Source organism: Erinaceus europaeus, unplaced genomic scaffold (genome assembly GCF_950295315.1).
Source record: "Erinaceus europaeus unplaced genomic scaffold, mEriEur2.1 scaffold_826, whole genome shotgun sequence".
Taxonomy (NCBI): domain Eukaryota; kingdom Metazoa; phylum Chordata; class Mammalia; order Eulipotyphla; family Erinaceidae; genus Erinaceus; species Erinaceus europaeus.
Window position 1 is genome coordinate 46,367 of NW_026648215.1, and position 10,753 is coordinate 57,119.

At 36.7% G+C, this 10,753-nt stretch overlaps 1 protein-coding gene across 5 annotated transcripts in view; it reads left to right on the forward strand.

Moving 5' to 3' along the window:
* The window catches only part of LOC132536679 (threonine aspartase 1-like), a 33,592-nt gene extending 24,120 nt beyond the window's left edge, over window positions 1-9,472 (forward strand). For 3 of the 5 annotated variants that reach the window (XM_060184837.1, XM_060184838.1, XM_060184839.1), the window contains exons 5-6: window positions 4,267-4,533; window positions 5,635-6,758. In XM_060184837.1, coding sequence (XP_060040820.1) covers window positions 4,267-4,374 — 108 coding nt within the window. In that variant the 3' untranslated portion in view covers window positions 4,375-4,533; window positions 5,635-6,758. Of the gene's footprint in view, window positions 1-4,266; window positions 4,534-5,634; window positions 6,759-9,427 lie in introns of those variants that run through there. The other 2 variants (XM_060184841.1, XM_060184840.1) reach the window with 2 other exon arrangements.
* The last annotated feature ends 1,281 nt before the right edge of the window (window positions 9,473-10,753 follow it).

The following is a 10,753-nucleotide window of genomic DNA, read 5'->3' on the forward strand; positions in this document are numbered from 1 at the left end:
CAGAGAATATGAATGTATAAATTTCTGCCTATAATATTTAACTGGTTAGTTTTTCTACTTAGAGTTTTAGGCTGGAAGTTGACCATTCTCATATGAAATGCATTCTGATGTGTGAGAATGAAAATTATGACTCTACTGTATATCTTACTTATTTTTTGAAATATGAAGAAAATAGACATAACAATTTATATTTATTTCCAAATATTTATTTATTTATTCCCTTTTGTTACCCTTGTTTTTTTTTTTTTTTTTGCCAGAGCACTGCTCAGCTCTGGCTTATGGTGGTTTGGGGGACTGAACCTGGGACTTGAGAACCTCAGGCATGACAGTCTCTTTGCATAACCATTATGCTATACCCCCACCCTGTTACCCTTGTTTTATTGTTGTAATTATTGTTGTTGTTATTGATGTCGTCATTGTTGGATAGGACAGAGAGAAATGGAGAGAGATGGGGAAGACAGAGAGGGGGAGAGAAAGATAGATATCTGCAGACCTGCTTCACCACTTGTGAAGCGACTCCCCTGCAGGTGGGGAGCTGGGGCTTCAAACCGGGATCCTTAATCTGGTCCTTGTGCTTTGTACCACATGTGCTTAACCCGCTGTGCTACCACCCGCCTCCCAGACCATTTATATTTTAATAATTTATTACGAACTTGATCCTATTGCTTCATAAGCTATATAAATGTGTGTGTGAATATATATATATATATATATATATATATATATATATATATTACTATAGGTTGAGATTATCTTTATAATTGCTGAGAAGGTGACTTTTATCAATTGAGTAGTAAAAATTTGGTTTCACTATAGTAGAGAAACAATCTTCATTCCTAGTCTTACAGATTTGTAAAGCAGTTGTTCTCATGACTATCTTTGAACTAGCTTTTGTCTAAGTAGTTTAAGTTACAGTAGATTTTAAATTCTAGGCTGGTCTCCCAGGGTGACTAGGGTGAGTATCCTCTCGGTTGTGTCCTCTGTGTCTTTTGTTTCCCTCCGCCATGCACGAGCACCAGAGGGGTGCAATGGGGTGCCAGCCAGTCCACTTTCAGTTGTCGGCTTATTGTGACGCAGTTTATCGAGTGTTTATTGACTATTGATTATTCTGAGAGAGCCCCCCGGTTGGTTAATACGGGCGCGGGGGTCTCTTGGGCAAGATTGTGGCGGCAGCTTTGAAAAGTTTATTTACTTTTTTTTACTGCTCAGTTCTGGTTTATGGTGGTGCAGAGGATTGAACCTGGGACTTTGGAGCCTTAGGCATGAGAATCTCTTTGCATTACCATTGTGCTATCTACTCAAGCCTTTTTGAAAATTGTATTTATTAGGGAGTCGGGTGGTAGCGCAGCGGGTTAAGTGCAGGTGGCGCAAAGCGCAAGGACCAGCACAAGGATCCCGTTGGAGCCCCTGACTCCCCACCTGCAGGGGAGTCGCTTCACAGGCGGTGAAGCAGGTCTGCAGGTGTCTGCCTTTCTCTCCCTCTCTCTGTCTTCCCCTCCTCTCTCCATTTGTCTCTGTCCTATCCAACGACAACATCAATAACAACAATAATAACTACAACAACAATTAAAAGACAACAAGGGCAACAAAAGGGAAAATAAATAAATAAAATTAAAAAATTGTATTTATTATTATCTTTTATTTATTGGATAGAGACAGCCAGGAATCAAGAGGGAGGGGGGTGATAGAGAGAGAGACAGAGACAGACACCTGCCGCCCTGCTAAAAAAAAAAAAAAGATTTTAAATTCTAGACCATAGTTTTTCACCGTTGCTAAAGTAGAAAGTGATGAATGCTCATTGAAAACTAACTACTTAGAAAACATTTATGGAAGCTACTTTTATACACGAGTATTTATTTTAAGAAGTACTAAGACCTGGCTTTAAAATTTTTAACAAGGAAGAGTAGCTTAAGTATGAAGAACAGACTTCTGAAAGGTTAGTTACAGTTTTTTAAAAAATTTTTATTATCTTTATTTATTTATTGGATAGAGACAGTCAGAAATTGAGGGAGATAGAGAGGGAGAAAGACAGAGACAGCTACAGCCCTGCATCACCACTCGTGAAGCTTTCCCCCCTATAGTTGGAGACCAGGGGCTTGAACCTGGGTCCTTGTGTGCGCTTCACCAGGTGCGCCATCACCTGGCCCCCATTAGTTATAGTTTTTTGTTAATATTTATTTATTTATTTATTCTCTTTTTGTTGCCCTTGTTATAGTTATTATTGTTGTTGATGTCGTCATTGTTGGACAGGACAGAAAGAAATGGAGAGAAGAGGGAAAGACAGAGAGGGGGAGAGAAAGATAGACACTCGCAGACTGGCTTCACCGCCTGTGAAGTGACTCCTCTGTAGGTGGGGAGCTGGGGACACAAACCGGGCTCCCTACGCCTGTCCTTGAGCTCTGCACCACCTGTGCTCAACTCTGTAGTTTTATGTGAGACAAACCAATACATTTTGAAGATTTTGCTGTAAGTTTGAATGTCTTATTGTAGGCTTTGAGAGATTTTGATTGATTTTGGAAACTGTGTCTTGTTCATGTGTGTGCTCTACTGGTTTTGCAACATCCTACCCTCTCCCCCAGTCACTTTGATAGGTAGAATATTATATGTATAACTTTGTCATTTATATAATGACAGAAAAATCTTGGTTCCTCTGTTTAAAATGTTTTATGTTTGAGCTGATGCTAATTGAAGTGGACCCTGTAGTTGTTTTTAGTTCTTTTATTGGTTTGCTTCATCCTTTAACTTTCCTATCAGTGCAGTTGGTAATTCATGGTTATCACTAGTACTTATTTTTATTATCCAAATGTTTTAGGATTTAAAGAACAGTTTATAAAGGGCATAACTTTTTATAGAAGATTTGATAGCTATACACAGATTATAGATGGCACAAGCCTCCTAAAAACAATTTGTTGTCTATAGATCACTATATGATCCAACACAGTACTTTCTGGGTTATAAATTTTAAGAATCCATTAAGAAGTAGGTTTTTTTAAAATTTATATTGCTGTTACATTGGAGTGTATGAGAAAATAAAAGTAGGTATTTGCATTATTGAGTATTTATTCATATTATATATAAGGTTGTTCTACATTTGTCTACATATCTACATTGTCTTGTACCCAGGACCAGCTCTATTTGCATTTCTATGAAGGGAGGATATCTTCAGAATGTCTTCACTATTGGAGTAGTCATTGGTGGTGGGTCACAACATAAGCTTTTGCAGTTTCATGATTAGGCCACAGCCTCCCCTTGGCTATATACTTTAGACTGGAATTGTCTATTTGCCTCTCAGGGACAGAGAAATCCTAAGCCCTGTCAGCCCTTGAAATGCTTGGTGGTCATGTAGTTAGTGTGACTTTCTCCTGGTATATGGCACACCTAGGATGGAAGAAAACAATGGGAATGACTGATAATACTTCCTTGTCCTCTTCTCTTCCTCATCCTCATTCTCCCCCTCTTATTCTCCTCCTCCTCCTTCTTCTCACCAAATCTGTACCAAATTCACTGTGGAGTTGTTTTCTTATAGCAGGATGTTTAACTGCTGTCTTTCTGTATCAGTTCAGTGTTTCCCACCCTTCCTTCCTTCCTTCCTTCCTTCCTTCTCTCTCTCTCTCTCTCTCTCTCTTTTTCATTATTTTATTTCACCGTTTGGCTTCTGTTTGCAAAAATGGGGCATCTGGTCGACAGCCATTTCTATTTACTTGAGAAGTTAAATAGTGATTTGAGTAAGTGAGCATCTTCATTGTTCTGCACAGTGTTTTTCTTCCCAGAAATCATCTTTCCATAACCAAAGGGTAGCTGAGTGCTTCCTTTTCCCCATTATCTTCAGTATAGGGATGAACTTATTATAAAGACAGCTTAATATATTTAACTCATATATATACCAGTGTTCATTAATCATAATGTGACTTCTGAATCTAATTTTAGACTTACCACCCTTGAAAGTCTCTCTCTCTTTTTTTCTTTTCTGTTGATATTACCTTTTATTTTCAGTAATGGGGGTGAAGGTCCTGTTTTATGCACATGAAGTAAGGAGTTTTGCAGTAAAATGTTTTCATTGCATGAAATTTGAGTTTTTACTTTAGTTGGTGACCTTTTTTACTTACTTTTTTTCAACATGGTTTCATTAGTTATTCAAAGACCATATTTTGTCTGTCAGTTCAGTAGTATTTCCAGTGGTGCTTCAGTATTTTTGTATATTCCAGCTGCATATAGAGTCTTTATGTTTCTCTGCATTTTTTTTTTTTTTTGTTTTTATTCTTTGAGGTGTATGTACACAGTTACACTTTATGGAATTGCATCCAGCCAAGTATCCATGTTCTTCTTGTGAAGAGGCAGAGAAAATCACCTCTCCCAAGAATTTCCACCTTCTGACCAAGGGAAATGTATCCTGAAGAGCTGTACGCAAATGGGAGGCACCTTGTTTGCTTGTTCTGCTGCTAGAGCATTGATTTAATTAGAAGACAGGCTGTGGGTGGCCATGTGCAGACAAAGAAGCATCAGACAGAGCCCAGTTAGCCTGGGACAGTAAAAGTAAGTTACGTTCTTTTTAAAACACTTTTTTTTTTGAGTACTGATGATGATTCTTGCCTTTAGTACTAAGGGGCAACTTGTAACTTACTGTTTGTGTCTACATGTTAGGTACATCTGTCCTTTTTTTGGGGACCCTCGGTATTAAATACACACTCTAGCACAAAATATCTGCTAAATGGAAAAGCGGTGATGTCTTTTCATATATATACATATATATGCTTATATAAATATATGTATATTTAGAATAAAAAAACAAAATTATTCTAGATTATTTTTCTACTGCCTCAAACCTATGTGGCCTTTTGTCTAAGTCTCAACATTGAAGTGTAGAGCTTGTTATGCTTTACTTTGTACTGGTGGGATAGTTTTTTCTGGATTTTTATTTATTTATTATTATTTTTTATGAGTTGTGTGAACTTTATCAGATGCATTCATTTTGGCTGAATTTGTTAGAAGATATGGTCCAAGAAAGAATAGATACTTCCTGAGGAGAATGTAGCTTTATGTGTAACTCTTATTTTGTTCTGGGATTTGTTAATCTCCAAGAATATATCACATTTTGGAATTCACTTTTGAGCTATTTAAAGTTACATTTTGTAGTATGGTAGAGTTGGTGGTAATCTTGTGTTTTGGCTAGAAGAAGCAGTTTAGATGTTTGGATTGCATGTAAAATGTTCTGTGCTAATAGGGTATTACATAAAGATTTAATTAGGCTTACTGGCCCTTGGAAATAGTGTTGTGATGATTGAATTATGTGTTTTTGACTATTATCTGGGGCATTGATTTTCCTAATCTAGTATCTACTAGTCTTTTTTGTTGTTTATTTTTTGGTGTGGAAAAGTTAGGTTGAAAAGACTTATGTGGGTCTGGGGAGAGATAGCATAGTGGATATATAAAAAGGCTTTCATGCCTGAGGCACCAAGCATCCCAAGCTCAAACCCCAGCACCACTAAAAGCAGTGCTCTGGTGTGTGTGTGTGTGTGTTGGGGGGGGGGGGTTGTAAATAAAAAGATATGTGCTTAGTAAAGTCACATTAATATTATTATGGTCAGTCTGAATGCTGTCTTTTGATTTAAGTTTTTGCCCATCTCTCCAACTCAGGCCTTTATGCAGAATCTGGAAAGTAATGAGGAAGAAACTTAAATTACAGAATTTCAAAGAATTTCATCAAGATCATGCCCTAAGTACAGCTCCAAGGCAGAACAAAGCTTTACTGTACTTTTCCTATTCATTCTGTCACCTAAATATTATGTATTTAGCAGATAAAATTGTCAAAATAATAACTATTGCATCTCATTATAGTAGAGAAAAAAGCTTAAAATTGAATCTTAGATATTCCGGTTGACAAAAGTTCTTTGGCATTCCCACTGTCAGGGAGTTTTCACTGGCAGTCATTCACATTCAGGTAGGTCTGCTTCCTACATGGTATACACATGTCCTGACAATTCATGACATGCACAGTCTGTAACATGGCTAATCAATAATAACCATTATTACAGATACTATTGAGATAGTTTGGAGTGAGGAAATTATTTATATTTTCTTATCTTGGAATGTGTGTAGAGATGTTTACATTTTCTAGTGGGTTGCAAGTCTTCATAAGTAGAAACAAAGTTACTACTTCCATATTTGTGCCTCCCAATTCCTTTTTAAAAAATGTCTATTTCTTTATTGGATAGAGACAGAAAGTGAGAGGGGAGGGGAAGATAGGGAGGGAGAGGCAGATATAGATAGATAGATAGATAGATAGATAGATAGATAGATAGATAGAGAGAAACCCACAGCACTGTTTTACCAGTTGTCAAATTTCCCCCTGCGCTTGAGGGGTGCTTGAACCAAGGTCCTTGTGCCTGGTAACATGTGAGCTCAGCTAGGTGCTTCACCACCTGGTGCCTCCTTTCCCCAATTCTGACCATGTCTTCACCTCACAGTTGATAGGTTGGTGGCTTAAGTTAGAATTCCATGGTCTTTAAAGTTCTTACTGAGTGATATTTCTATATTATTGTCAACACAGTTAAAAGGCGAAGTATAAATGGATGCCAAATTTGGCTTGACTAAAGAAACAGCTGCATTTGTCTTTTCTGTTGTAGCTCATATGGGGAGGATGATTTCAGGTATGCATGTCTGTTGAAGCCAATATTTTATTTTAGAGATTTGTGTTAATGTTTGACAAGTAAATCTTTGTACCACAATTCTATGACTTTCAATTAAAAAAAACATTAAAATAAACTGCTGTGATGTCATTTTTCTACTTAATTATATGTTTATGTGTAAATTAGACAGATTAGTAGTAGGTGATGTGTACAAATGTACAGTTCTACTTTATTAGGGTATTTTTAGCAGCAGGGAAAAATAGCTCACACCAACAAATGCACTAATGAGAAAATATAAACATTTATTGCACTTAATCTTAAAGTTTCAGAAAAATTTGAATGCTATGAAACCATAAAATGTCTCAGCTGTTAATACATACAGTTTTGTATGGTTTTTTTTTTAAAGTTTTATATGAGGTTTTTTTTTTTAATGTTGTCTTTTTCTAATTGAACAGTTAAAAAATGAGCTGTCATACATACTAAAACTGGGTTTTCAACATAGAAAATTTAATTCAAGAGTTCAGAGAGTATGATGCAAAGAAATGTTCTCTCAACTTACATTCAGGATAACTAAAATATTACTTTAACACATGTTAAAAGTAGAACACTATAACTATTTGGCTAGATATAATTCCAGGCTGTCTACATTGAGTAATTTCCTTAGGCATTCCAACTTTGATCAACCATAGCAAGAACTTTTAGCATGTCTGTAGAGCAGCCAGTGCATCTGTAAGTATGTCCTGAGGTAGAGAGAAGAGAGAATGCCAAAAAAGAAAGACTTTCTGTCATAGAATTAGAATGGAAAGTTTTTTTTTGTTGTTGTTTCCCTAGGACTCTGTTTAAGCCTCTGATGTCTAAATATGCCTTATGGTTCTGTATTAATAGATGAAAAACACTTCATTTGGGCTTAATGAAAATATTTGCTAAATGCTGAAACTTACTGGTTAAGGCTCTTAAAATCTTTATTAATGTAATATTAGTTGACTAAGAACTTAAACATAAATAATATGTATCTCAGTATAGGATGTTCTGATTGTTTATAATTGATTAGTATTTGGATACAAGTATTTATTTTTTTATTACCAGAGCACTGCTCAGCTTTGGCTTAGGGTGGTGGGAGGGCTTGAACCTGGAACTTTGGAGCCTCAGGCATGAGAGTCTCTTTGTATAACCATTATGCTGTCTACCCTCCGCCTGATAAAAATATTCTTGATTCTTTTTTTTTTTTTATCATTTTTATTTGGGGGTTAACGGTTTACAGTGCTATTGAAATATGGGTACAATTTCTCATCTCCCCATGATAGATGTTTGCAAAACACTGTCACTCCAAGCTGAGGTCCCTTTCTACTATTATACACCAAGACCCCAAAATGCCTCCAGCTCCCTTTCTCTTCTTAACCAGAATCTTTTGCTTTGATACAATATACCAATCCCAGTCCAGTTTTTACTTTGTGTTTAAGATACTGTAACAACAAGTAATAACATGTAGAAATAACTATATTCCTTTGATCTCAACACATGGATAAAGATGGGTTTTTATTTCCAATGACTTGAAAATGAAGTTGCAGAAAATTTCCTTAGGTCTTTCTATACATACACATTAACAAATAATATTTATACTGTTAAGTTGACCTTTGCTATGTGGAAGCTGTGTAGTTTCTATATTATTGGATATAACCTGGGTACATCATGTAGAGATAACTTTTTTGGAAGATATTTTAAGGCCTAAGTAGTAACTAAATGGAAACTGAGTATTAAACGATTCATTGTACTTCTTTCTGACATTTTTCTCTCTAGTCCTCTTAACAATGATAGTCAGTTCAGTTGTGAACATTCCAAACACTGGGAGGAATCTATAGCCTTTGGGTCCCATGTTGCAGATACTTATAATTATCCACATTCTTCAGTTAGTCACTGAAGATGAGGTTAAGCAAAATTTACGAATACTATCACCCTGTGGGACTCAGTTAATGAGAACATGCCTTCTGTGCTTTCACTACATGGGAGCATCATAGATGGTAGGATGGTGCTGTGGTGTCTCTCTGCTTTCTCTCCCTCTTGAAAGAATGAGAAAATTGGGCTGCACAGTGCTGTTTAGTTGTGTATTAACAAGACCCAGAGTTTGTTCCTGAGTATTTTTTTCTACTGTACCACTTTCAGGCTGCAGCTTTGTCACTTTATTATTATTAAACATTTCTAAAGATTTTATTTATTTCATGAGTTATATATGAATTGATAGAGAGAGGCCAGAGCACCAGTTTGACATATATGATGCTAGAGATTGAGCTAGGGACCTCATGCTTGTAAGTCTAACACCTTGTCCACTGCACTACCTGCAGGATACACCTTTATCATTTTAAAGAAATTGTTTGTTTATGAGAGAGAGAGAGAGAGGAGAGAGCGAGCGAGCGTGAGCGCAGAGTTTCACTCTGGCATGTGTAGTACTAGAACTCGGGAGCTCGTGCTTCTAAGTCTAAAGCACTAGCCACTGCACCATTTTCTGGGCTATATTTTGCCTTTGATCATTTCTCCAGGATTTAACAGAGGGCATTATAACTGATTTGCACTCTAAGGCTATTCTCCATATTTTAAAAGAGATGTAGAGGATTGGTGAATGGGGAACTTGGTGAAGAAGATGGAAGTACAAAGCTCTGGGTAAGCTAACTAGGGAGCAGATATCCAAGTTGGTTCTCTTGTTATTTTCTTTTCCTAATGCTTTCCTTCCTGTAAGTACTATAAGTAAATTATCCAGAGTTTAATTTTTGTTTGATTTCATGTGGCTCTTTTCTTGCTCTCTTGAGGTCACCAAGATCAAGAAAAGTTCACTCTGAGAACGTAAGAGCCAGCTTCTATAAGAACTGTAATACTTCTAGCATCATGTGCCTGTTACCATGATCTTGAAAGTACCAGTGTTTACACTGCGACCATAAGAACCAACTTTTCTAAAAGCTATATGGACTTTGGTTTAGATAGAGATTGAGAGACAGTGAGAGTGAAAGAGACCACATCAGCAAAACTTGTTCAGTGCAGTAAGGCCCAGGCTCAATCCTGGGTCACACAGGATACCACACTATCCAAGTGAGGTATTTCACTGCCCCTCTAGTATATAGATTCTTATTATCTTTTAATTATTTTGCCTGAATATATATATATATATATATATATATATATATATATATATATATATTCACACACTGACATGCTGCTCCTATGTAAGTTTTGTGTGTCTGTTAGGCTACAAATTACTGACTCCAAAGAGAATACTTTTTCCTGATCATTTTTTGTAATTGCAGATCATCATAAGATTAAAGTTGTCAGCAACTTTTTCATATGTGAAGAATCACAGAACCTTGAGAAAAATACCATGGTATTTCATTATTCTTCTGAATTCTGTTTAAGAAAGCATTTTGGATAAGCAAAAATAAATAAATAAATAAATAAATAAGTGGCTAGGGAGACAGCATGATGGTTATGCAGAAAACTTTCATGCCTCAGGCTCAGAGGTCCCAGGATCATTCCCCAGTACCAGTATGGATTAGAATTCTTTTTGGGGTACAGAAGGTGGCAGTAAGGTGGCTTCTGTAATTGCGTCTCTGCTGGACATGGATGTTGGCAGGTTTATCTTTACCTTTCGCTCATGGGCTAGGACTCTGGGAGGTAAGACTTGGGGACACGTTGATGAGGTTGTCTGCCCAGGGAAGTCAGAATGTTATCATTGTAGTGTCTGCAACTTGGTGGCTGAAAGGCAGTAAGATATAAAGCAAGACAAACTATTTAATAAACAGAAATCCAAGGTAGAAATGCAGAGATGAAATTAGGAGTCTTCATATGGGAAAAAGCTAGGAAGTCTATTTTAGGTATGTTCTAAGGGGCCCATGACTTCAGTAATTTTTGCCTTAGCCTGATAACTTAAAACTTAACATGTAGGTGGACAAAAAATATTGTCTGGGAAGATGGTGTCAGAGTTGAGAATAGGACTGAAAAGCTGAATTAGAGCCGAGAGTAGCTCCCCAAAATGAGGGAAGTATATAACTACCATTAACTGTAAACTCCATGGATCTGACCTAGGGCCCATATCTATTCATATTTAGTATAGGGGCCTGGGTAGCCTCTGAATCCCTGTAAGT